The sequence below is a fragment of the Tremella mesenterica genome (genome assembly GCF_000271645.1).
Source record: "Tremella mesenterica DSM 1558 unplaced genomic scaffold TREMEscaffold_1, whole genome shotgun sequence".
NCBI classification, from domain to species: domain Eukaryota; kingdom Fungi; phylum Basidiomycota; class Tremellomycetes; order Tremellales; family Tremellaceae; genus Tremella; species Tremella mesenterica.
The window spans coordinates 5,417,252-5,443,338 of record NW_006711225.1 but is presented as its reverse complement, the minus strand read 5'-3'; the positions used below and the strand labels follow the sequence as shown (position 1 = coordinate 5,443,338).

The 26,087-nt window shown below is 46.7% G+C and overlaps 9 protein-coding genes across 9 annotated transcripts; 6 read left to right on the top strand and 3 right to left on the bottom strand.

Annotated features, from left to right (window-relative positions):
* Window positions 1-281: 281 nt before the first annotated feature.
* On the top strand, window positions 282-2,522 carry TREMEDRAFT_67411 (uncharacterized protein; the record flags this gene model as incomplete). Its single annotated transcript, XM_007001895.1, has 6 exons — window positions 282-450; window positions 510-766; window positions 829-938; window positions 989-1,318; window positions 1,467-1,989; window positions 2,052-2,522. The coding sequence occupies 6 exons, from the start codon at window positions 282-284 to the stop codon at window positions 2,520-2,522; spliced, it is 1,860 nt and encodes a 619-aa protein (XP_007001957.1).
* Window positions 2,523-3,034: 512 nt separating this feature from the next.
* TREMEDRAFT_59720 (uncharacterized protein) lies at window positions 3,035-3,788 on the bottom strand (the record flags this gene model as incomplete). Its single annotated transcript, XM_007001732.1, has 3 exons — window positions 3,035-3,181; window positions 3,219-3,482; window positions 3,612-3,788. 3 exons carry the CDS (start codon window positions 3,786-3,788, stop codon window positions 3,035-3,037), a joined length of 588 nt encoding a protein of 195 aa, XP_007001794.1.
* A 661-nt stretch (window positions 3,789-4,449) lies between these two features.
* Window positions 4,450-5,525, bottom strand: TREMEDRAFT_59719 (uncharacterized protein; the record flags this gene model as incomplete). The annotated part of the gene is made up of 3 exons (XM_007001731.1): window positions 4,450-4,784; window positions 4,818-5,217; window positions 5,268-5,525. 3 exons carry the CDS (start codon window positions 5,523-5,525, stop codon window positions 4,450-4,452), a joined length of 993 nt encoding a protein of 330 aa, XP_007001793.1.
* Window positions 5,526-5,971: 446 nt separating this feature from the next.
* Window positions 5,972-7,420, top strand: TREMEDRAFT_59718 (uncharacterized protein; the record flags this gene model as incomplete). The annotated part of the gene is made up of 7 exons (XM_007001730.1): window positions 5,972-5,988; window positions 6,213-6,343; window positions 6,392-6,503; window positions 6,570-6,740; window positions 6,777-7,063; window positions 7,112-7,184; window positions 7,234-7,420. The coding sequence occupies 7 exons, from the start codon at window positions 5,972-5,974 to the stop codon at window positions 7,418-7,420; spliced, it is 978 nt and encodes a 325-aa protein (XP_007001792.1).
* Window positions 7,421-8,991: 1,571 nt separating this feature from the next.
* TREMEDRAFT_59717 (uncharacterized protein) lies at window positions 8,992-10,654 on the top strand (the record flags this gene model as incomplete). Its single annotated transcript, XM_007001729.1, has 5 exons — window positions 8,992-9,112; window positions 9,160-9,325; window positions 9,770-9,891; window positions 9,933-10,111; window positions 10,154-10,654. The coding sequence occupies 5 exons, from the start codon at window positions 8,992-8,994 to the stop codon at window positions 10,652-10,654; spliced, it is 1,089 nt and encodes a 362-aa protein (XP_007001791.1).
* A 3,751-nt stretch (window positions 10,655-14,405) lies between these two features.
* Window positions 14,406-15,398, top strand: TREMEDRAFT_26053 (uncharacterized protein; the record flags this gene model as incomplete). The annotated part of the gene is made up of 1 exon (XM_007000643.1): window positions 14,406-15,398. One exon carries the CDS (start codon window positions 14,406-14,408, stop codon window positions 15,396-15,398), a length of 993 nt encoding a protein of 330 aa, XP_007000705.1.
* A 7,003-nt stretch (window positions 15,399-22,401) lies between these two features.
* On the top strand, window positions 22,402-23,415 carry TREMEDRAFT_59714 (uncharacterized protein; the record flags this gene model as incomplete). The annotated part of the gene is made up of 2 exons (XM_007001728.1): window positions 22,402-22,626; window positions 23,179-23,415. The coding sequence occupies 2 exons, from the start codon at window positions 22,402-22,404 to the stop codon at window positions 23,413-23,415; spliced, it is 462 nt and encodes a 153-aa protein (XP_007001790.1).
* A 315-nt stretch (window positions 23,416-23,730) lies between these two features.
* On the top strand, window positions 23,731-24,297 carry TREMEDRAFT_59713 (uncharacterized protein; the record flags this gene model as incomplete). Its single annotated transcript, XM_007001727.1, has 1 exon — window positions 23,731-24,297. One exon carries the CDS (start codon window positions 23,731-23,733, stop codon window positions 24,295-24,297), a length of 567 nt encoding a protein of 188 aa, XP_007001789.1.
* Window positions 24,298-24,720: 423 nt separating this feature from the next.
* Window positions 24,721-25,814, bottom strand: TREMEDRAFT_59712 (uncharacterized protein; the record flags this gene model as incomplete). Its single annotated transcript, XM_007001726.1, has 3 exons — window positions 24,721-25,157; window positions 25,433-25,501; window positions 25,748-25,814. 3 exons carry the CDS (start codon window positions 25,812-25,814, stop codon window positions 24,721-24,723), a joined length of 573 nt encoding a protein of 190 aa, XP_007001788.1.
* Between the last annotated feature and the right edge of the window lie 273 nt (window positions 25,815-26,087).

Here is a 26,087-nt window from a genome sequence, read left to right as displayed (position 1 = left end):
AAATAAGTTTCCCACGGTGGTCTCAACACCTTCCCCCCTCAAGTTGAACAGCTGACTCTTTGCCACCTTCTTGCTCTCTTCTCTCTCGTTTACACCATCTGTCGTCAAGTGGATGAAGGGTGCCTGCCTTCCAATATTCTTCGTATGCACACAGTGTACCTTCCTTACTAGTCCGCTTGATCCTTCGCTTTTACAAACCTGCCACTGCCTGTCCCCTTCAACAGCCTGCACCCTCTCTCTTCCTTTCTTAGAGATATTCACGATACATATAAGGTTGCAACATGTCGACCGTATTTTACCGCTGGGGCGCTGGTCGCGATGAATCCCGAGTAACCTTCGATGGCACCCACATCTCCGTCTTCGACCTCAAGCGGGAGATTATTCTGGCCAATAAGATGGGTAACGGAAAGGATTTTGATATTGGGGTCTATGACAATGTGACCGGTGAAGGTAAATCCCTCCATTACAAGAATCCGGAGCTGTCGAGAAACTTAAAGCTTACAAGACAGAATTGAAGGATGACAACCATCAAATCCCTAGATCGTCCTCCCTCATCGTTCGCCGGATGCCTAGTACGATTCGAGGTCGTGGCAATGCACAAAATTACATTATCGGTACGGCCGCTGCTGATGCTTTGGCGAATGATCATAGGATCGAAGCCCATGCGAAAGATGCTATGAAAGAGAAAATGGCTCGTGCTGCTAGAGGAGCAGGAGGAGCTTATGGGAGTTTGACTAAGCGGTTTGATGGGAAGGAGGAGAAGAGAGTCAGTATCACCCGTCCACTCAGTATCGACGATTTCGATACGAGAGTTTGACTGACCCACAGCCTGATGAAGTTCAAATAACCACTGGTGACGCCGATGAAGATGCTAGGATTCAGGCCATGTTGGGTCAAGAAGCCAATCAATGGGAGCAGACATTAGAAGACATGTCAACGTCAGTCCTCCCTTTTCATCTCAATAAAAAAGTCAAGCTGAATGTTTCAGACAAGCTCGACCCAATACACAATTTCGCAACAAACCTCGCCCACCCGCCGGAGGATCACCTGCCGGCGCGGGAAAATTCGAATTCACCGCTCCTGACACCGAACCTCCTGTGGGATACATCTGTTACCGATGTGGACAAAAGGGACATTGGATACAGAACTGTCCTACGAACGAAGATCCTAATGCTCAAGAACGGAAACGATTCGTTAGAGTTACGGGTATCCCTCGAAGTTTCTTGAAGACGGTGGAGACACCTGCAGGAGCTGAGGGTTCTTCAGGGGGCGCTATGCTCACGGCCGATGGAGGATTCGTCATGGCTGTTCCGGATCAGTGAGTGAAGAGGTCATTGTCCCAACTCTCTTTGGTATAAGTGTAGTTCACTCGCTCTAATGGAGTGGTGTGTGAGAGAGACGAGACAGTCGTGTCGACTTCAACGAGAGGGATCAGGTGCATCAGTGGATAATAGCTGATGAATTAGACGACAGTTCAAGAAGCATGTTGCGTCGAAACCACGGACTTTGACTGGTGCTGAAGTGCGCGAACAACAACCCACCGAGGCGGAATTGACATGTCCTATCTGCAAAAAACTCGTCTGGGAGGCTGTCCGTACGCCTTGTTGTCAAACGTCTTATTGCGAAGAATGTATCCAGATTCATCTCCTCGATCGAGACTTTGAGTGTCCCTCATGTGAAAGCAAAATACCAAGTTTATCCAAGCTCGAACCGGCTCTAGACTTACGGCAACGTGTCAAGGTATACGTGGATGGAGAGGTCGAGAGAAGTGCCAGGGAGGAACGAGAGGATAGGGAACAAGAAGAGGCAGAGGCGAAGTTGCGTGGAGGTGATGGGACAGCAACGGCCAAGGCGGAAGAAGGCGTAGTGGATACTTTAGGAGAAGGTACTTCGGGAACGATCACCGCACCAACTCAGACACATAAACTCGACCCTGCCAAATTACAAGAAATGTTGAATCCCCAAACCATGCAGGTGTATATGACACAAGTACGTTTCTTTCCATGCTCATCCCGATCATCAATCCATCCGAGTAGATGGCTAATTATCAGATTGCTAGAATGATGCAGAATCCTCAAGTCGGTCCTCAAGCACGAGCGCTCTTGCAAGCACAAGTCCAAATGGTACAAACCGGTGTGATGCAGATGCAAATGCTAGCAGCGACCAACATGATGGGCAGGGGGATGGGAATGCCTATCGGCGGGAATATGATGTCGACCGGACCGAACTTCAGCGGTGCTGGTGGGATGGACATGAACGGATCGATGGGAATGGGAATGGGTGGAAACGGGGAAGGTTTCGGAATGGGAATGGGAATGAATGGGAGAAATATGGGAATGGCCATGCAGGGAGGAGGGAATATGGGTGGTGGACGTGGAAGAGGAGGGAGAGGGTTTGGACCTAGAGGCAGGGGAGGTTTAAACCCTAACGGGAGAAATCTACCTATACCACAGGTACGACCTCCAAAGAGGCAAGGGGAGGAGTTTGAGGGGTACCCGGATAAACAACAGAGAGTATCTTAGTTACAATCATGCATGTAAATGTCATCATCTAGTACTCTGACCAAGATTTGAGGAAATAACACCACCGAGGCTCTGAGCATCTGAGGGAGCAGTCCAATGAAAATGCTGTGTACGACGAGGGATGGGTGAAGCTGGATGCACCTTGATCGTGGGGCCTGAAGTAGAGGGGTCCTCAGGGTTCACCGTCACCTGGCGGCCTTCCTGGAGCACTGTCTGGAGCTGTTCATTAGATGTGATCATCTTATCGCCATCAAAACGAGTCAAAAGGGCCCATGAAGGCACCAATGCCAGAGTCTTACCCCCCTGCCGGGTCCCTGCCAGAGCTGAAGTGCTCCAAGGGCGAACAATCGGAGGTGGAGGCTGCAGAGAGGAAGGTTCCTCCTCCTTTTTGGGAGATGAGAATGGCCCAGAAAAGGAACCCTGAGATGGAAACACTGAATCAGGAGGGGCAAAATACCGGCGTCCTCCTGTCTTGGAGCTAGAAGGCAAGGCTGTGGTACTTTGGGGGCGTCTTAGTAGTCTATGTGGTATGCTAGATGGAGACTCTGGTCCTGGTCTTGCAAGAGGGTACCCTGAAGGTGTGCCCCGAGAGGGGTTTGAGGATGTGCTTGCCCGACTAAGATTACTAGAGCGTGGAGTGGAAGTCTATCTGTCAGAAGCTACCCGTTCAGTGTCATTGGGGGTTGGGATACTCACTCCAGAGAGTCGCGGAGCCTTCTTGGCACTACTTTCAGTTGATGGACTCGACGACCGATTTCTTTTGTCGGATGAACGTGACCCAACCCTTTGTTCGGAGAGGAGGAAAAACCTCACTTTACGATTCAAGGGTGTTTCACTGACCTTAAGTCTCTGCAGTTCAGAGAAAATACCCTCGCTGACAATACTTTCCAAGACCTCTCCCACCTTGGGGCTGGCCATATCCTTCAGAGTTGAGAAGTCGTTGGAGATTGCCTGTGTCACCTCAGCATTGTCAAGTTATTAACTCTGATAACTCACACAATTGTGGCAAAAGAGTAGGGAATTTTTCAATAACTCCTGGTGAACGCTCTTCAGAAGGGAGAGATTGTTTGAGTGTTCCCAGTCACGAACCTGCCGATATGTGTTTATTGTCTCGATATCAGAACGAACCCTCTTTTGGCTTTGCTCTTTGTCTGCCGTTTTCACACTGTTTATTGCCTCATCAGAGATTGGAACTTCATATTGAGCCAGGCCCATGCAGGGCTTAGTTGAGGTCTTCCACCTTAGGCAGGGTAAGGCAAGTGACATTGGTCTCAGCAAGTTGTAGCAGGAGGAAGGTATGTTTGATGGAATGGGTTAAGATCTCTTAGGCCTTTCAGCAACTTTATAGCATATCAACTAATGTGGCTCTGCAACACTGCCAGGAAGATGACAATGGATTCGCTTACCAGATTGGGCAGGGGCGGGGTTCTACGAAGGTCTCGACGTCATCGTTCTAGATTCGAAGGACGTGCAATCCCCCGGTTAGCCTCCTTTCTCCCGAAGGGGCGGTGTGATGAGATCCGCCCGGTTTTCTTTCCCCTTTGGTTTGAGGGTGGTATGGAGGTGATCGGGGAACGGGCCTTACCTCTCACGGTGACGCTACGGTCGTATCGAGTCCGGCCTCGTCGGGACTACCACACTCGCCCCTCTCCTGGCGACAGGGAAGACGGAGGGGTCAATGTCCGTGCGCGGTGTATCCGAGTGCCTTGTCCATATCCGCTCTACATGCTCATGGGCGCTTCCAACATGACATTAGACTTGGATCGAGATGTTGTACAAGTAAAGTCACTTGGGGCATCACTGAGGATTGGAAGCACAAAGAAGAAGCTCATGCATGTCAAGACAGAATAAATGACTATATGTGAGGGGGAAATCGTTCCCCGAGCTTGGCACACCAACAATGAGGCGGTCACGATCAAATCAAAAGTCAATCGGTTCCGGTGTTGTATAAATCCCAAGAAAGAGAGTCATAAGTAGCATTGTTAACCCGTTCTTGAAGCGGCCAAAAAACATTTCCACTTGCTTGGCCGACACTTGAATGAGGGACGTCCTGCTGAGCCCAATTGGTGGAAGGGCCACCCAAGCTCTCTGCACTTTGAGCCATTGAGATCATGTCATCAGAGGCAGTGTTTCCTTGTGTGTGGCCATGTGGGTACCAGTCACCCATGCCCGGCTCCCAAAAAGCAGACAGTGATGAGTGAGCCTGATTGCCATCCTCCGGTGATGAGGTGGGAGGCATGACAGCCCCTGTGTTCCATACATCTTGGGTAAGAAGGTCGAGTCGTGTAGACTCACTCCATTCTCCTGGTTGTTCCTGGGTCCGTGGCAAAAACCTGTCTGGATGGTGTGGTGGGAGATCAATTTGGGAGGTAGATCCATCTTGTGCCCTGAGTTGACTAGGTGGTTGCTTCCAAGGGGGTAGATCCGGCACCTGTGACCTCCATCTGGTAGGTGGAGTAGGCAGTGGGGGCAGTGGGACATCCATCTGTACTCTGAAGACAGAGGAGCTGGGACCAACGGGAAAAGATGATTCCGGCGCATCTGTCTCGGATGTCTTTGTCTGCGTTCTGGGATAACTATGCTGATCTCTCTGCTCAGTGCCGCGGTTGAGCTTGGCAATGTTGTCATCAAGAAGTGGTCCTGCAGCAGGATCAACGTTTTGCTTCACCCAATTCGATACTCTTTTTGTTTTCTTCTGCAGTGTTCAGAATGTGAGGATCAAATTGAACAAGTTTAGTAACTCACACAGCCACTACACATAGCAATCCCAAACTGGCTTGCTGAATATCTTGATTTTATGACTGTATCCCACCGGCTTGAAGTTTTCTCACGTTCATAAGACTTAAGTGCAGCTTCAAACTTGAATACTGCCTGCTCCGCACACCCAATATCAATTACAGGAGATACCATGATAAATTGGGTCGTTCTACCGCATATCTCACGATTTACAGCCCTTCCCTTCCAAGTCTGGGCAAAACATCTACTCTCGATTGTCCTTGACATAATGGTAGTAAGTGAGTTTATGATCTGTGAAATGTAAATCTAAGAACCCCTCCTTCATAGGCTCAGCGTATATGACAAACAGTATACTGGGTGGCGTGAGAAGCACTGCCTTCGAATGAAAGGTGGGCAGAGGTGATTGAGCTCCCGCTACCCTGTCACTTCTATGACGTCGTTTTCCCCTCGTACCCGAGCTTGGAGTCTGCCTGATTCGTCGATTATTCCCCACTCTCCTTAACGACGGTAGCTGGCTTCGAGAATATCCCACATGGTCGGGAAAGGCCGTGGGAAGATTTTGAGATCAAGGGGTTCATACCAGCTTTGGGGTGTGATGCGATCACAGTTTCACAACGCCATCCCGTCGTCAAGGACGCCGTGGCACATCGCATGGCAAGGTGACTGTCATGACTTGCAAGCCTTACATTGAGAATATTGACGACTTGTAACCCATGGCGCGCGGCATGACGTGAGTCTCGAGTTCGAATATGAAGGACAAAGACGTCCAGCGTGCTGGCGCCTACAGGATCCACGAAACCGCCACATCGCCACACCGCCACACTTACAGTGGACGGGAAGTCTCAGGTTAGGTTTCCCGGCGTCGCCCGCTGGAAACACTCATGACCTTTCATTCACTATATTGACAGATCTTTCACCCAATCTTTGTTTCCTTGACATGAGTCTTGAATATAGTACACTACCACTAGACGAAACAGACATCCACCTTGATGAGACCTACCCACAATGTGTAGAAACTCTTCTATTGTTGATCAACAACGTGAAACCTCCTAATCCAACTGGTAAAAACAGCAAGCCAGCTTCACGTGCGTGTCAACACTTTCTTGCAGCTCTCTCTGGATGCTAATCCCTAGCTCTGTACACTGATGAGCTCGGCAGTGCCATCAAGAGATATTACCTTGAGGGAATGACTCAATGGCAAGCAATCAACGAACGACTGAAGCAAGAACATGGCATCAACTTTGGGTGTGTTTGTCTGCTTGTCCGTCTGCTTTTCCGCTTTGATGATGCTGATCATATATCCCGAGCAAGCTTTTTTCGTGCTACTCGGTTCTTTGGGCTTGGTACTGCACGCAAGAGCAAGATGTCGACTCAAGATGTAGCTCAAGCAATGCAAGAAGAGCTGGAGGATGATCTTGGCCAGGTCATTGGCAAACCTGCAATGACTCACCGCTTAGCACTTCGTGGACTTCTTGTTCCTCGGTGAGTCTATTCACTTGCTTATCTGACTTAACTGAGCCACAATAGTGACCTGGTGTACAAGGCCATGAAAGAATACGCTCCTGAAGGCCTGCAGTCTTGTCGACCTGGGAGCAAGAAAGTCGCTCGATTCCCCATCATATCCGTTGGTCCAAATGAGCAATGGTCTATTGATAGACATGACAAATTGTCCTCATACGGAATTGGTATTTACGGGATCAGAGATGTCTATTCTGGATGTCTTCTTGCCTTGCAAGCAATGCCATCTAATCGGCGAAGTGAAGACGTACACTGCATATTTGTGGACACTGTGTTGAAGGTTATAGGTAAGTGATATCTCCTCTGCACAAGATTTCTCACATAACTTATTGTAGGATTTCCACTTCAGATTGCAAGCGACCGCGGGTCAGAGATTGGGGAAGTGGTAGCCTCACAAGTTGCTTTTCGGTGAGTCTTCACCTGATCTTATCGACAACAGACTGGATCTGACGCCCAGATCAACATATTCACCTGTACCTGCCGATGAGGTCTTTCCTTACAAATTGCTAAAGAGCACTCACAACATCACCATCGAGCGTTCCTGGGGAAATGTACGAGAGAATGTTGTAGATCAAGTCAAGCTTGCTCTTTATTCTGCCTATAGCTCAGCTCTTGTTCACGACGGTGATCCTGTTCATCAGTAAGCTACACCTTTTCTTCAACAAGATGTCATGCTGATGGACAACAGAACACTCATCAACTGGATTGTCCCTCCATTAGTCCAGAAATATCTTGATGTCATGACCCTACTCATCATGACTTCCCCATCCAAGGGTCCGGCCCATTCCTCAGAGAGAAAGGTTTTCAGTGAAGTCTCACAGAAGTCTCGCAGAAGAGAATAGAGGTTTACGCCTCGATTTCATTCAAGATATCACGTTTTAGTTCAAGAATGACGTAACTGAACTTCTGGTGAAGACTTAGGTGAGATTCCCAACGGGAATCTCTTCAACGATAACCTCGCTCTGCAGGATATATAAACCCCCCCTGTTGGCCCCATGGATCCTTTTTCCCAAGGATCAAAATATCTTTTGCATTTCATATTTATCAGACCTCTTCGGGAGCACTTCTTACAGAAGTGTCATCCTTGTTTGATACATACTAGCTTGACCACTCGATCCTTCCAAGCTATCCTATCCTTCTTGACTTATACTTTCTTGACTTGACTATCATCTGATCACTTCACAGTACCACGGACCATCTTCATTCGTCTTGGTCCAAGACCTTTATCTTCCACTCCGTCTTTGTTCTTCAGGTCTCACAAGGACGGGTCGCAACACTTGACGACTTCGTCAAAGTTTTCAACTCCTACCCAGTCCGGTATCAGAAAGAGAAAGCAAACCCTTCCGGGGCTTCAAGGAATGAGATATATTTCAATCCAACTCGCTGGGGTGGCAGGGACTGCCTACAGCATTTTCCTCAAATAAGTGTAATTGAAGACTTCCAAGCTGAAGTTCATGCCCGTGCACAGATGGCCTGGGTATCTAATGATGTTCACACTATCTGCATGGGTATTGTGGAGGGATCAGGACTGATTTATCCACCCGACAACTGGGAAGCAGCCTGGCTCTTATTCAAGGAGGTAGAAGCGGGTGCACGTGAGTCTCTACAGAAGCTATGGATGGAGATATGATGCACAGTTGTTTGCCACATCTCCAAACCCCGATGAACATAATTCCACCAATGAAATACCCAGGCTGAACGTACTCCTTTGCTCACATTCCATCTACTGACATCACCCACCTAGAATTTACATTACCTTAAAGAACTTACTTGCACGGACAGAAAGCTTAGAAAATGCCCTACATTTGTCGTGATTGTCAGAAATCATTCGTAAAGGATTGCCTCCAGCTTGAGACATGCCCGAAATGTCAAAAGATTGAACAGGTCAGCACCAACCCCAAAGATTCTGATAAAAAGGATATCACATATTACGAGGTAAGCAGTGCAGCTGGTTGAAGTTGTGCTGAAAGTTTCAGTCACGACCACAGTGTCTGACCTGCGGGATATTTGGTACACAGTGTTTTCTGAAGACACCTCTACTGGAGAAGGCAGGTCCTCAAATCTGCAATAAATGCAGACATGAAAGTATGTTTTTTCATCATAAATTCCACAAGGAAATCTGGCTGACAATGTGGATAACACCGAAACTTTGGGAGCAAATCGTCAAATTGCTCAAGCTGCACTGCAGGGAGCTACTTTTAGGCAGAGTCTCCCCATGCCTCAGCAGGGGATCACACCTGGTGCTTGGGTACTAGATGAGCGTGCTCAAAGGAAAACTGCTGTGAAAGCAGGGTTGAACTCAAAGGGTCCTGCCATGCAGGTACGAACCCTGATAAGTAAGTTTTCCAGTGATCTTTGCCCTGACAATGTCTCTGATGTGCAGTTCATGATGGCAAAGCTCAAGAGTGGAATCCTGCCGTCTTTGACTCTTTGATTGTCGGCACTTGGAAAGAAACTCTTGACACAAATCTGAACAAGGCTCTAGATCTTGGTCAAGCCATGTGGGAACATGGAAAGGGAGAAGAGGAGACGGGGCGTACTTACGAACAGTGAGTGTTAATACTGCTACCATGGTTTTAAGTGCCGACACACTGGTGTAATCCCCGTCCAGCTTTACCCAATATCAAGAACGAGCCAATTGCCCTTCCAAAGGAATTTCTTCCCCTCAGCCTGCATGAGCTCTATACAACATACTGCAAGGTCAATCGGCTTTACCTTGTGAAGAGGGATACAGAGCAAACTGGTTTTATCCGCATATTCTTGCTCTTGACCGTGGATGATAAGGTGTGTCATTATAGCAAGTATCACAAGCAGGGCACAAACCGCTGACCTTTGTAGAATTCATATAAGCTTCCTGAGCCCAGTCAACAATCAGTCAACGACAAGCTATCCCACAGTTCTCACCGCTCGTTGTTGTCTACTTTGCGTCTTTCTCAACGTGCAGCCTCTGCCCCCTATACCAGGACCTCAACCAACAGTAGTGATACATCAAGCATATCACTTGTCACTGGAAGAAACAAGACTGTGGTCACTGGACGTAACATGGGACCAATCAGTAACTTGTTTGCGGGCTTCCGTGTCTCAAGCACAGCACTGCAGAACAATGCCACACTTGGTAAGTCTCTCTGTAATCATGGTAAGTGGTTAATTACGCAGGTCGTATGGCAGATTCCATTTCGGAGACACATGGTATCATATTTGAATCTATTGAATACATCAAAACTGTCTACCAGCAAAAGAATGATGGCTCTTTCATTCCAGTGCGGAGTGCCCCTGAGACTGGATTACTTGCTGATAAGCCCTTTGATAATGGCAGTCACAAGCAGGCCTTTGAGGTGAGTGTCAATCACAGTTGAAGAAGATTTGATGAAATCTAGTTCCGTCACAATGACATCGAACTTGTTGCTAAAAAGCATTTCCATTTTGATAAGAAAGTTTGGTCTCTTGCGACCATGACAACATATGTCAACCAGAAACTTCTTGAGATGGAATGCAAGAAGGCTATCTTGTTGGCCTCCTATCTCGAAGCTTTCAACGAGAAACTCAAGGATACCTATGAAGAATTGGATCTACCAACTCTTATATACACACCTTGCTTCCTTATCAAGATAACGTCCGGACTGAACAAGGATGAAGCTTTCATGGTAGAGCCTGATCTTCGAAGTACTGGAGATTGCATCAAAATCAACAATACCGATGAATTCTCCCCACCAGATGAAGTCGAAGTTGAATTTCAACATCAAAGGTTGTACCGATTCATGTATGCCTTCACGCACTTTGTGTTCCATCGATCTATCAATGGGGCCAAAACGGCAGAAGCAAGGGAGGCAGCAATGGTAGTCATTGCCGACATTCAAGGTAAATTCCGTTGTGATTGATATCTTTGCTGATAATGAACAGGATTCCTCACCTTGCCTGTAGCAAACTCACGAAAGCAGAGACAAGGAAAAAATGATCATGGTCAATTCCATCTATTTGATCTTGTTACTCATACATGAGCATGTTTGTCAATAGCCGATTACAACTGACTTGCAGTGCTAGGGTGTCACCGTTGGAGGTAGGAACGGCAGTCCTATAGATCGCTCACGTGACCGAAACTTTCTTTCAGCGAGGTTCTTAAGACCCATCATGTTATCCTGTTTCTTTCTCATCACTCTTAAGAAAGTGCTGAGCAGGAAACAGGTATGTCTATGCATCACTCTTAAGAAAGTGCTGAGCAGGAAACAGGTGACCGGATAGCCAAATCCGTCGTGGTAACGTCTCACCTTGTTCGAGTCAAATTCCAACCAAACCGGAAAACTCTCCTCTACCAACCTCTTGACTCAACAACTTTACCTACACCTGCTCCAATCGAGTGATCCCATAATGACCTCCAACATGACAGTGAAGGACGACCGGAAGCTGAATGGACGTGACAACTATGCCTTGTAGGACCGGGCCCTACGAGTTGCGCTTGGGAATGCAGGATATATCGTCCATATAATCAAAGACCCTTCCACTTTGACCACAGAGGTTGAAAATCGATATCCCCTCTCAAGCACACCTACTCCAACCAGACGGTCTAAACGGCTTGTGGCGCTGTATGATCTGGAGAAGGCGCGGTCCGCTGCTTTCGCCATTGTCTATGGGAGTCTTACTGAAACTGTTCAAAACAAACTTCCTGACTCCATTGCCAATTTCACCGACCCCAAACCAATCGACTTATTCAAACACCTCCAAGAGAAATATGGCGCCAGTAATGGGACTCGTCAGGCCGAGTTGTGGTCTTCGATCTTTGGTGAACCCATTCCTGAGAATGACGATCCGGAACCCTTCCTCACTACCATTCGATCACAACTTGCTGAACTTACCGCAGCAGCTGCAAGTATGACAGTCCAGCAATTTGCTGACAATATTGGTGCCTATGCGGCAATTCGACGTCTTCCTTCATCTTACGGTATGCTTGCTTCCACTTTCTATACCGGCACTTCCAACACCATAACTCTTGACCAAGTCATCGACCGAGTCTCAGAAGAACATCGTCGTCGAGAAACAAAGGGAGGGACGGTGAATGAGCATGGACTTCTCACAGTTGGACAAGAGGGAGGACGAATTAGAATGAAAGCAGCAGAAAAACATTGTGACAACCACCCCAATGCTACTTCCCACACAACCGAACAATGTTGGGGATTGAAGGGCAAGCCACACCAGAAAAATCGTCTATTACCACACGGGGAAAGAACAGACAAAGCGATGATAGCGGATGAGGAGTTTGCCCCAAACACGGATAGAGACGACCTCCGTCACGCACTGCAAGCCATTGACCATGCTCTTCTCTCAACCAATTTCCCAGACAACGCCATTGTCATTGACAGTGGTGCAACAAATTGTTTCATCAAGGATAATCACCTTCTGACCAACCTTCAATCTCTTCCGACCCCTCGCCAGATCTGTGTCGCAGACGGCAAGATCCTTCACGCTACACACACCGGTAAACTCACTTTCAATCGTGTTCACTACAATCAATGTCTTCATGTCCCAGAAATCAGCTGTAATTTACTCTCAACCCAACGTCTAGGATCAGTTGAGAAAGGATATGAATGGCGTTTCTCAGACCGGAACGGAGCTAGATTGGTAGACTCTGGGGGAGAGGTGCTTCTCCAAGGAAGTAAAAGTCATGGCGTTTGGCTTCTTGATGAGGTTCCGGTGCGCCATTCATCACCTTCCCATCTCGCACTTCAAGCCAAGGACGACGCTGATATCCAAGATCAACTCCTGATGTGGCATCGAAAACTAGGCCACTCCGACATGAGACAGGTCTGGAAACTTGGAACAGAAGGGAAGCTAGATGGGACAATGTGGAAGACAGTATTTAGACGAATCGAATGCACCAGTTGTCACCAAGGGAAAGCACCACGTTTAGCTTCAAAACCCAACAGTGGACGTGCAGGGAAACCCCTTGTCCATGTCTCGATGGATCTATGGGGACCAGCGGCTGAAGAATCTCGATTGGGATATCGATATTTCCTTGCATGCTATGACGATCATTCCAAATATACCTACGTTGAACCGTTGAAGCAGAAATCAGAAACATTCAAGGCTATCAAGAATTACTCAAGCTTGGTAGAAAATCAACTTGATCGAACTATCAAGACTCTCCGATGTGACAGAGGAGGAGAGTTTGTCAGCTTGGAGCTACAACAATGGTGCAAGATGAAGGGTATAGAGCAAGCCTTCACTCCCCCGGATGCTCACAATCAGAATAGTCGAGTAGAGCGTATCCATCTCACCCTTCTGAATGATATTCGAACATTCCTTGTGGATTCTCAGCTTGGCCAGAAATTCTGGGTCGATGCACTGCTCCATGCAACATACACACGAAATCGTCTTCCTGATTCCACAGGTGGTATCCCCCTCCATTGATTCAAACCTGATGCACAACATCAAGCCGATTACCACCGTTTTCAGCCCTTTGGACAATCCTGTTACTATCAGGTTGTGAAACCTCAATCGAAGTTGGCAGCAAGAGGTCAGCCAGGCCGGATCATTGGGTACGGTACAGGGACAACAGCCTATACCATTCTCACCAAAGATCAAAAGGTGATTGTCTCTCGAGATGTAACAGTAGTTGATGACTCTACAATCAGGAGAGATTATCCTTCCTTGGCTATCAGCAAGATAACCAACACCAATACCAAGGGAGACACTGCTCTTGACCCTCCATACAAAGCTCCATCTAAGGACTCCCAAGAAGACAATGAAGATGTGACAGAAAGCGAGAGGATTCAGGAAGATGTTGGATCTAGCGAACCACTTGGACCAGCAATGGAAGGTCGATGGTGGAGATATGAACCAGATCGTGAAGGAGCACCTAGTCCTGAATCCAATGTCAACAACACACCTATCTCGCCAATGTCTGGCCTAAGCACCAATACTTTACGAAGGTCAAGCCGTCTTGCTGGACTGAATCCTGCTGAACAGCCTCCACATCCACTCGACGATAATTCAACTCACCTTGCTCTGGAATACGCGATGTCTGCACAGATTTTAAATAATCCTTCATCATATCAGTCTGCTCGAGAATCTGCAGATTGGCCTCAGTGGGAAGCAGCCATGACAGAAGAGATGGACAAAATGGATCGATACAATGTGTGGGAGATGGTCCCAAAGAATGGGCAACGTACACTCTCTGGTAAATGGGTATACACCCGTAAATTAGATGGGGAGACAGGACAGCCAAATGAGTACAAGGCTCGATTTGTGGTCAGGGGATTCCAGCAGCTATCTGGGAGGGACTATGATGAGCTATTTGCTTCAGTGACCCATAAGGCATCCCTTCGACTCTTCCTCTCAATCGTCAATTATCTTGACTGGGAATGCGATCAGATGGATGTGATAGGGGCCTTTCTAAAGAGTCCAATCGATAAAGACATATATATTCAACCTCCAGAAGGAAGTAATGTGCCTGCGGGACATGTGCTTCATCTCCACAAATCCCTATACGGTCTCAAGCAATCACCCCATCTATTCAACAAGAAACTTGATCAGTTCTTTCGAGATCTTGGGTTCCACCCATGCAAGGCCAATCCATGTATTTATTCCTACAATCAGCAAGATATCCGGTTCATGATCTCGCTCCATGTCGATGACATGCTGGTCGCAGGAAACAATCGAACTGAACTTGATAAACTCAAAGAAAAGATCAACACAGAGCTGGAATGTAAAGATCAAGGCCCAGTGTCATACTTTCTGGGTATCAATATCAATCGAGACCGAGCGAATCGAAAACTATACCTATCACAAGAACACTACATTGACGCAATGCTCAGTCGATTTGGCGAAGTTGGCAAGCCCTGTAAAACAATTTTACCAGTGGACCTCAAGTTAGTCGGGCCTACACCAGACCAGATGAAGGAAGCACACAATAAACCATATCCGGCCCTTGCAGGGTCTATCCTGTACCTGGCTACAATTACTCGACCAGATATAGCATACGCCGCATCAGTGCTATGTAGATTCATCAGCAAGTGGTCACTTGATCACTGGAAAGCGGCAAAGCATCTTCTTCGTTATCTTCGTGGTACCTCAGATCTTGCTCTTACCTTCGATGCAACGGCAGGCAAGAGGACAATACTTGGATGGGCAGATGCAGACTGGGGAGGTTGTCTTGATACTCGTCGATCGACAACAGGATATGTATTCTCCACCTATGGGGGAGTGGTCTCGTGGAAAAGTCGAAGACAACCAACTGTTGCCCTATCAACAACCCAAGCTGAACTATTGGCGTCTACTGAGGCAGGGAAAGAGGCCATCTGGCTGAGACAGCTACTGGCAGACCTTGAATTAGGTCCAGGGGATGGAGAACCAGTCAATATCCTGAATGATAACAATGGAGCAATCCAGCTTGCCAAGCATCAACATGGGTTCAAGTTGAATAAAGCATTTGATATGCGTGCTCAGTGGATCCGTGAACATCAAGATGCGCAACTAGTCAGGCTGAAATACACACCCACGGCTTCCAATCGGGCAGACCTTCTTACCAAAACCTTACCAGCACATCGGACGGATCGGCTTCGGAGACTGTTGGGTATCGGGAACCCCATGGTGAATAGGAAGGAGGAGAGCATTGTGCGCACGGAATAAGGGGAGAAAGTCAAGTACGCTCGCGAGGGGAGGCGTTGGAGGTAGGAACGGCTGTCCTATAGATCGCTCACGTGACCGAAACTTTCTTTCAGCGAGGTTCTTAAGACCCATCATGTTATCCTGTTTCTTTCTCATCACTCTTAAGAAAGTGCTGAGCAGGAAACAGGTGACCGGATAGCCAAATCCGTCGGTCACGCCTGCGGGTAGACTGCGGTAGCAAAGTACTGCCTTAGATACTGAGGGGTGTTAGTCTCTGGCTCGTAGAGCTTGATGACCGCCTTAGATACTGAGGAGACTGAGATGTTGGGTTAGAACCAACTGAGTGACTTATCAAACGAGGTTAAGAGAATTGAAAAGATACATTGCTGAAGAAAAGAAACTATGTAAGAACTATATGGGGTTTATATCTATTTCTGAGTCCATTCTGGGATGTGCGTCGTCCTGCGTAGGAAAGAGTCGTGATCCTCGATCTCATGTGTATATTCAACCATGAATCAGAAAGCTGCGTGGTCTTTGCGACGTGATGCGTACAATACGCTGTTGACCACACGCAGAAGCACGCATGACGACGTAAACCATACGTTCACCCTGAATCTAACTAAACTGAAGTCTTGGGTCTAATGCCATACCAGGCAGACTAACTGAGGATAACTTAACTAACTAAAGGTTCAGGTCTCTTGCCTTGAAGGCATAAGAGCAGAACTAAACATGAAGAAACTGATACCTGGACTTTCTACCTTGTGTGCACAAGAGCAGAGTTGTTGATTCATGACAGGAGCTCCCCCTCTAAGGGCGAAGTCCTCTGAGCCTTGATGATCTACGCTGAGATCTTTTGTTGTTGTTCTGTGTTGTGTTTTGATGTTTTTGTTGATGAGCCTTTGCAGGAGGGAAGTGATGATTTGGATTCTTGAGATGTTGTCGACGGAAGGGCTTGTAGGCTGTGGTGTGGTTGACATTCTCCCAGGGTTCCCATGAGTCATGGACGCTGGAGTAGTCTTTCCAATTGACAAGGTAGTCATAACCATTGTCTGCACCAATACGAGAGTCGAGGATGTGATTGACAATATATTCTTCTTGACCATTGACTTCAATGCGTGGTGGAGGGTCTTGAGGTTGTTGAGGATGACCTTTACGCATGGGTTCAAGAAGGTTGACGTGGAATACGGGGTGAATGTTCATTGATGGTGGTAGTTGAAGTTTGAACGCAAGTGGAGAGGATGTGGCTTCAATGATCTTGAAGGGACCTAGCATCCTTTGATCGAGTTTGAGCGAGGGTCGTAATGTTTGAATGTTACGTCTGTTGAGGAAGACTTGATCACCAATTTTGAAAAGTGGTTGATCCTTGATGTTGATATCCTTGACCTTCTTGTTCAAGTGTCTGGTATAATTTTCTTGAGCTGACTTGATATTATTGGCAAGAGTTTGATGAAGTTGACGTAGTGTCTGAAGATGTTCTCCTGCCGCTGGAACAGAGAGAGTTGAAGGTAATGGTGAAGTGGGATCATTTGGATGATACCCATAGTTTGCTTGGAAAGGAGTGAATTTTGTTGATGAGTGGACAGAGTTGTTGTAACTATACTCTGCAAGATCCAGAAGAGATGACCAATTGGCTTGATCATAGTCGCAGAATGATCTGAGGTAATGTTCTAAGACTTGATTGACACATTCTGTCTGACCATCTGATTGAGGATGGAAGGCAGTAGAGAAGTTTGGAGTGATCCCTAAGCCTTTGACAAAAGAGCGCCAAAACTGAGAGTTGAAGATTGATCGGGGGGGCTGAAACATATCTTGGGTAGTCCATGAAGTCTCCAAATGTTTTGTCTGAACATAGTAGCTAGGTTGGGTGCATCAAAGCCATCTTCCTTGAATGGGATGAAGTGGGCTTGTTTGGTGAAGCGATCAACAAAGACCATGATGGAGTCAAAGTTGTTCGATAGTGGGAGTTTGACGATAGCATCCATAGAAATGGATTGCCATGGTTGTGAGGGAATGGGTAATGGTTGAAGTGGTCCATAGGGTTTATGTCGAGGGACTTTGTTGCGTGAGCAGGTATGACAACCATCCACATAGGTGTTGGTGAATTGCCTTATGGCAGGAAAGTAGTAATGACGAGAGAGGAGTTGATATGTTTTGTATTGACCATAGTGTCCAGAGGTAGGTGAATTATGTGTTTGTTGGAGTAAATCGATTTTGAGTTCATCATTGTTTGGGACATAGATTTTGTTGTTGAAATGAATGATGCTGTCCTTTATGCTAAAATCCTTGAGTTTTCCTTGAAGTCCTTGGGGTACGGGAGTAGCGGGAGATTGCAGGTAAGGCAAAAGCTCTTGGAGGATGGGATCCTCAGGCTGAAGTTGCTTTATCCTAGCAATAATATCTGAGTGTGGGGGTGCATTGGGAGTGTCTGGAGGAATGAGGGCGCCAATGACAAATTGTCCTGGTTTAAGAAGTGTGTGTGGAGGTGCGTCTGCAGCTCTACTCCCCCCTTGAAGATCTGACCTCCTGGTCAGGGCATCTGGTTTACCCATCTTTGTTCCAGGTCGGTAGTGAATTTTGAAGTCAAAGTTTGCAAGGAGTTCTGCCCAACGAGCTTGTCGTCTGTTGAGCACCTTAGATGTTGTGAAATATTCGAGATTTTTGTGGTCTGTGTATACAGTGATTTCCTTAGTTCCTTCGAGGTATGGTCGCCAATGTTTGAATGCTTCAACTATGGCAAGCATTTCTTTGTCGTAGATTTCATAGTTGAGTTCTGCAGGTTGAAGTTTTTGAGAGTAGAAAGCAATGGGATTGAGTCGATTGTTGTCTGAATGGGAGAGCACACCTGCAATAGCAAAGTCAGATGCGTCTGTCTCTACAACAATTGATTTATTTGGTTGGAAGTGTTGAAGTATAGGGGCAGTAGTGAATGATTTTTTCAGAGTGTCAAATGTGTTTTGTTGAGTTTCACCCCAATCAAACTTGACTTCTTTGCGAAGGAGTTGAGTGAGGGGTGCTGTGACCTTGGAGTATGCCTTGATGAAGCGACGGTAGAAGTTGGCAAAGCCAAGGAAAACTTGAACATCATGAACTGATTTTGGTGGGGGCCAGTTTGTAACAGCTTCTACTTTAAGAGGGTCCATTCTGACACCTTTGTCTGAGACAAGGTAGCCCAGGAAATCAACCTCATGTTTGAAGAAGGTACACTTTTCTGCTTTTGCCCATAGTTGATGTTGTTGAAGTTTTTCCAAGACTTTCTTGACGTGGGTGATATGTTCTTCCTTAGATTTGCTGAAGACGAGGATGTCATCAAGGTAGACAATGACAAAGATATCCAAAAAGTCTCTAAGAACATCATTGATGAGGTTCTGGAAAGAGGCAGGGGCATTTGTGAGACCAAAGGGCATCACAAGATATTTGTAGTGTCCATAACGGGTGTGGAATGCTGTCTTCCATTCATCGCCTTTGGCAATGCGGACTTGATTGTAGGCAGCACGCAAGTCAATCTTGCTGAACCATGAAGCACCTTTGAGTCGATCGAGGGATTCTTGAATTAACGGGAGTGGGTAGCAATTTTTGCGAGTGATACTGTTGAGTTGTCGATAGTCCACACATAGGCGGAGAGTTCCATCAGGTTTTTTGACAAAGAGGATTGGTGATCCAGCGGGGCTTGAGCTTGGTCTTATAAATCCTTTCTTGAGGTTTTCCTTGAGATATTCATCCAAAGCCTTTAACTCTACTTCAGATAGACTGTAGATTGGGCCAAACTTAGGCTGTGCATTGCCGTCAAGTGTTATGGCGTGATCATAAGGTTCATGTTCTGGGAGTTTGTCAGACTTGGATTTACTAAATACTTCCAAATGAGAATGGAAGTCTGCGGGGATGATTTCCTTGAGTTTCTGAAGATCGGTGATATTGTCATCATCTTCATTGTCCTCAGCTGGAGTGGGATCAATGAGACTTGAGACTTGACTTGGGGTAGTGATTCCATATATTTCTGCACTTTTTATGGCAGAGCGGAAGGATGCTGCACTGACGAGAGATATCTTGACAGGAGCCTGTAGTGTTGAGAGTGATGTAGTGATGTTTTTGTTTGTCCTTGAGTTACGAGAGTTGTTGATAATTCCTTTGTTGATGTTTCCTTTGTTGATTGATGGCGTACTTGCAGCATTCTTGCTGGGCAAGTTACCTGAGCTCGGAATGTTCCTTGAGTTACGAGGGTACTGAAAAGCAGAATCTCCTCCCACAGGTTTGTCATACCTGCTGCATTGCTCCAGGCAATACTGGGAATTGAACTTGATGGTCTGACGGGACCAATCAATGCTTGGGTTGTGTTGAGAGAGCCATGGGAGGCCTAAGATAACGGGATAGGTGCCAAGTGATGTGATGTCAAGGGAAAGTATTTCCTCATGACCGGGAAGGCACAAGTGAATGGGAGTGGTGTGATGTGTGATGGCGCCAGATGCTATGGGTCGTCCATCAATGACTGAAACTTCGAGAGGTGTGTCCTTGGGTAGCCTTGGGATATTTGTTGTGTTGAGAAATGTTGAGTTGATGAGACTGGCTGTAGCTCCAGAATCTATCATAGCTATAGTGTTGTGACGAGAGTTCCCATACATGAGAGTAATGGGAAGACAGAGGTGGTCCTTAGGTGATGCGGGAGATGATATTGAGCATAGTAGCGATGTTGCCGTGATCCATAGTTGATTTGTTAATACCGTGTTGTGCCCTGTAGAGAGCCCCAGAGGTGGGGGCACGCCTAAGCCTGGGGCTGAGAGTTTTTTGCCTTAGTGTCTGTAGTTGTTGCAGCGCTGACTTGAGCCTTCTGCTGACGACTATTTTTAGCAGCTCGGCACTCAAAAGCTTTGTGTCCAGGTTTCCCACAATAGTTACAGAGGTTATTCTTCATGCGATGTTCACGCTCTGCTTGAGAGATAGGACCATAGATTTGACGTGCTTGAGTAGCATCAATTTCCATAGGAGTAGGAGTGAAAGTTGAAGTTGAAGTGGTGCGAGGAGTGAAAGTATTGTTGAACTTCGGGGTAAAGGTGGTCTGTGTAGTGTTGTTGGAAGAACTGCGGGACTGAGGAGTATTGTTATTGAAGCGCTGATTGGTGGTTGAGTGGGTACGAGGGTTATTGTTGGAGTGTCTCCTTTGATAAAGTAGATCATCATATTCAATAGCTGAAGAGACTAGAGTCTCATAATCCTTGAACTTGCTTGGGGCAAGAAGTCTATCCTTCACATCATCCTTAAGTCCATCAAAGAAGTTTTGTTTCTTGGTGTCATTATTCCAATGGACATAAGCAGCATGACGCTGAAACTCAGTAGCATAGGTACTGGCTGAGCTTGTCTGACGGAGGTTCCTTAATTTAAATCGAGAGGTTTCTTCCAAGTTTGAGTGACCAAAGTATTTCTTGAATTCACTTTGAAAGTGATCCCATACATGTAACCATGAAGGTTGTTCTTCACGTTCCATGCCCAAGTAAGGGAGGACCCAACGATAAGCTTCATCCTTGAGAAGGTTAGTGGCAAAAGCAATACGAGTGGTGTCGGTGGCGTAGGTACGAGGTTGAACAGCAAAGACCATATTGCACTTAGCTAAGAACTCTAATGTCTGATCTTTACGGCCAGTAAAGGGTGGTGGATGAGAGATTTTGGGTTCCTTGACATGCTCAGGTCTGATGTTTGTCGAAGCTTGAAGAGCATTGATTTGAGCCTGAAGCTGAAGGATCATATCCTGTTGAGCTTGGAAGGCTTGCTCTGCAGTAAGGTGGGTGGTGTTGTTGTTTTCAGACATGATGATTTAGATCTGCAAGTCAGTGAATATTCTTAAATCTGTATGATATTTCTGATGTTTTGTAATGTTTTGGAGTATTGATGATGTGTTTGGTGTTTTGTTATGTTTGGGAATGGAAAAGAGAAATAATGATTGCTTAGACTAAGTTATATTTCACAAAAGAATACTTCAAAAAAGTTTTATAATATTTGAGATGTTGATGATGTTGACCTTGAGTGATGACCTTGATTGACCTTGAGTGATGACCTTGATTGACCGTGAGTGATGACCTTGAGTGACCTTGAGGGACTATGTAAAGTCCTAGTGTTGACCTTGAACGAACTATGAAAAGTTCTGATGTTGACCTCGAAGGATTATGAAAAATCCAGAAATGGGTGGCAAATGATGACAAGAGGGGTTACAATGACGAGCAAGGACTAAAGAGTGTTGAGCAATGTATACTGTCACGCCTGCGGGTAGACTGCGGTAGCAAAGTACTGCCTTAGATACTGAGGGGTGTTAGTCTCTGGCTCGTAGAGCTTGATGACTGCCTTAGATACTGAGGAGACTGAGATGTTGGGTTAGAACCAACTGAGTGACTTATCAAACGAGGTTAAGAGAATTGAAAAGATACATTGCTGAAGAAAAGAAACTATGTAAGAACTATATGGGGTTTATATCTATTTCTGAGTCCATTCTGGGATGTGTGTTGTCACGAGACCAACTAACCAGCATTGGGACGATATAACAGTGCCCTTCAGAGACAGTGGTCTAAACCACTGCGCTAAAAGGCCTATTAACCGGCGGTTACTGCATACCGCCGGTCGCTGGTTAAATACCCAACCCATCCTATCACTATCACTATCAAACTGTCTTGTCACTTCGTGACATGTGTCGTCCTGCGTAGGAATGAGTCGTGATCCTCGATCTCATGTGTATATTCAACCATGAATCAGAAAGCTGCGTGGTCTTTGCGACGTGATGCGTACAATACGCTGTTGACCACACGCAGAAGCACGCATGACGACGTAAACCATACGTTCACCCTGAATCTAACTAAACTGAAGTCTTGGGTCTAATGCCATACCAGGCAGACTAACTGAGGATAACTTAACTAACTAAAGGTTCAGGTCTCTTGCCTTGAAGGCATAAGAGCAAAACTAAACATGAAGAAACTGATACCTGGACTTTCTACCTTGTGTGCACAAGAGCAGAGTTGTTGATTCATGACATAGGGGTGATTCCAGCATGGGTGATTGGGGTGTGGGAATGCTGAACAGCTTCATGAATGCACATATTTGTGGAGACGCCTGTAAAGACCTTGGATTAGTCACCCCTAAGGGCTTCCAAAAATCGTTCCCTCGGCCAATGAAGTTCGTCCCTCGACAACCCATGCCATGGTGGTTCAAACAAGCTGAGCAAGAACATGAAGCCAAGCTCAAGGCAGGAGAAGATGCGGGTACAAATGACAATGTAAGTTGTGTTCCTATCTTCTACTTGACAATTGACTCTTTGCAGGTCTCACAAAGTCATGAGCTGGGGGGGAGTAGTATGGGGAACGAGACAAATGAAAATGAGTCGATGAATCATGAGTCCAGTGACTGAGATTGACTGTAAGTGGTGAGACTTCTTACCAAGACACATGGCTAAGATTAGATAACACCGTTTAGGTCCACTTTTATTTCAAAATGAATGAATCATGTGCTTAGACCGGACTTCATCATGCGGGGTGACACGGGAATACTGATGTGTATCAATCAAACGGGACAACTGACACCAACCAAAGTGCCACATCTGGCACTCTGAATGACCAAAGTGCCACATCTGTCACTCTGAACGTGGGTGGAGGCCTCTGTGTCACGCGGCGCCGCGTGACATCATTCTTTCCCATCAAACGAAGTTCCTTTGGACATCAGTTCGCCATCAACGACCCAGTTCTCATGAACTTCATCACCCACGAGGGTATTAGGAGGCTAACTTCATCGAGGACGAAGTTAGTCATGTAGGAGGTTAGTGAGATACGAGGTTAGTGAGATACGAAGTTTGTGGGATACGAAGTTAGGGAGATACGAGATTAGGGAGGCACAAACTTCGTCGGGGACGAAGTTCGCGAGGTACGAAGTTCGCGAGGTACGAAGCTCGGGGACTCGGGTTGAACGAAGTTCTGTGTTGGCAAAGTTAGGGAAGAATGAAGTACTTAAGGACCGAAGCTCCCAGGGATCTTTGACGATCTCTGGTTGTTGTCTTAGTGATAGAAGTTAGTAGAGCACAAAGTTATTACACCCAGAAGTTATTGTCACCTATTTCATATTTCGAACAACGAGGTAGTTAAAGGTCGAAGCCCACGAAGTTATTGGCCATCGGTCCTAGCAAGTCAACGAAGAAACAACCCTGTGAAACTCTGAAGTAAAACCCTAACTACGCTGTTCCCTGATAAACCGTACTAAAGAAAATTATACCTCACACTTGCTGATGTGTAAATTATCGCACACCCCTTTGATTATTTGACCGGGAACCCTGAGACAGAGACATTGTTGAATTCATTTGACATTGCGCTCCTCGTTGGTATACCTCAATATGACTAGGGATCGTAATAAAGCTCGTCGTCAGCACAAGAATCAAGCAGAAGATCAACTCCTCCACTTCCAACTACCTACTCGCTTCCGGCACACTGTCTATCATCCTTCCCTACTCTCCCCAGCCGGTTTGTCTGAGGAACTATTTATCTCAACATTCTTCCAAAAACAGACCTTTTTATCACATTCAGATCACCTCCTCATCCCAAACCCCGAATATCAGTCTCGGAACTCGTCTATACCCTGCTATGCAGCATTCCGACTGAAAGGTATGGTCTCAGCAGGTCAGCAAGAAACTCTATACACATTGGTGCAGAACGTGTGGGATGTTGGCCTTAGGTCTCACACAATAGCTTCTAGAGGTGCCGATTTCCATCAGTGGTGGTTTGATGTATGGTGTAGGTATGCCAAACATAGTGTCATATTGGCCGACTCTCGACAGAAAGGCTCTCAAAAAGAAGTTCTTGAACTTGTCAAGGCCTTCGATGGTATCTTTGGTGACAAGCCAAGGTCAATGCTTCATCGTCTCGATAAGAAGGTAGCTATATCCATGGCACACAACCACTGACATGTTCACAATTATCTGAAAGGATTGAAAACCAAGTACGAGAACGAAACCACTCCCATGGACAGAGCGGCTCCAATTTCCTCCAGTTTCCGGAAAACAGCTGAAAGTCTTGATAGTACTCACTCTCAAGCGAAGGCAATAAGACTGGGAGGAATGGGTATGATGCTAGCGGTCTCATGGGGGGAAGGGACGGAATGGCATGTAGATGCTAAGGACTATGGTGAGTCAACTCCCCAAGTCATCAGTGATGTACCGGACTCATTTATAGGCCATCACTACACAATCATCTCAGTCCTGACGTCTCCTGCTGTCCTTCATCTACCTGAACTTGGATGTACCATACCTGTGTATCCTGGCGATGTTGTTGGCTTCTTGGCCCACTGTTACCTTCATAAGTTGGAACCACTACCAGCAAGCGGTACCTCACCATTTATCAAGAACAGCGCTCCGATGTTGGCAATGTACAAGGAAAGCGTAGGGAGCGTAGGAAACGTAGGGGAAAGCGTAGGAAACGTAGGGGAAAGCGTAGGGGAAAGCGTAGGGGAAAGCGTAGGGGAAAGCGTAGGGGAAAGCGTAGGGGAAAGCGTAGGGGAAAGCGTAGGGGCAAGCGTAGGGGCAAGCGTAGGGGGCAGCGTAGGGAACGTAGGAAATGTAAGAAGCGTAGGAAGCGTAGGGAACGTAGGAAGCGTAGGGGAAAGCGTAGGAAGCGTAGGGAACGTAAGAAGCGTAGGAAACGTAAGAAGCGTAGGAAGCGTAGGAAACGTAGGGGAAAGCGTAGGAAGCGTAGGAAGCGTAGGAAGCGTAGGAAGCGTAGGAAGCGTAGGAAACATAGGAAACGTAGGGGAAAGCGTAGGGGAAAGCTTAGGGGGAGAAGCAGGGAGGAGTCGAAGGCAGGTGGTGTTCACTTGCTGGACTGATAAGAATACTCAGGATCGAATGGATCAGTATCGTCACTTCCATCAAGTTGTGTTGAATGAGACAGAGTAGCTGATCTGCTATGAGAGAATGCATGTCATTGATACCTTTGTGAGTGACAGAGGAAACGACCGATGATAAGTTGCATGTTGCAGGAGATCAGGAGATTGGCGTTTGGCATAGTTAACCTGAGACTTCCCGGCCACCGTAACACTCTCACGCCTTACCAAACTTCTCTTAACATGGCCTGTGAACTTCTCACAATGTCCTCTCGTTCTCCGACACCGTCCTGATGGGAAAGCTCAGACCTTCCTATTTCCTCATAGATTGTACCATTCGAAATGGGCGTCGCGGTCACATCGATGCCCGAAGAGCTCTTGCAAAGCCCGTAAGTCCAGGCCCCATACTCTACTTGTAGAATAGTCGGCTCCTAGGAGCCGGGTTCCCGGTCTCCCACTTCAATGGATTCTCAGCGCTTCGCTTACTATGTGAGTTAAGGTAGATACACCTTGATTCGGCCTTTGTGTGCGCTAACGATTATAGGTGCTGAGCTCGATCCCTGCTCCATCTCTCAAAAAAAGAGTTCCTCGATCGTCGTACATGTGCTCCTTCTCGCCACACCCTTTCACCCTTTACGTACTACGAAAATCAATCAATGAAACATGAGTAAGATGAACGGAGATCGATATGTATGGATGAAGGAGTACTTCCGAATGTCGGTTCGAAAGACGTCATGCTTGTCACTTGAAAGAGAAGAGGTGAGTATGGAACGCTATCCTTCCTGTCCACCTTACCCGCCCTTCCCCCTCCTTATCTCGTCGTCTCCCGTAGAAAGTCTTGTAAAACTGATACACAGGCCAAATATATCGTTTCCC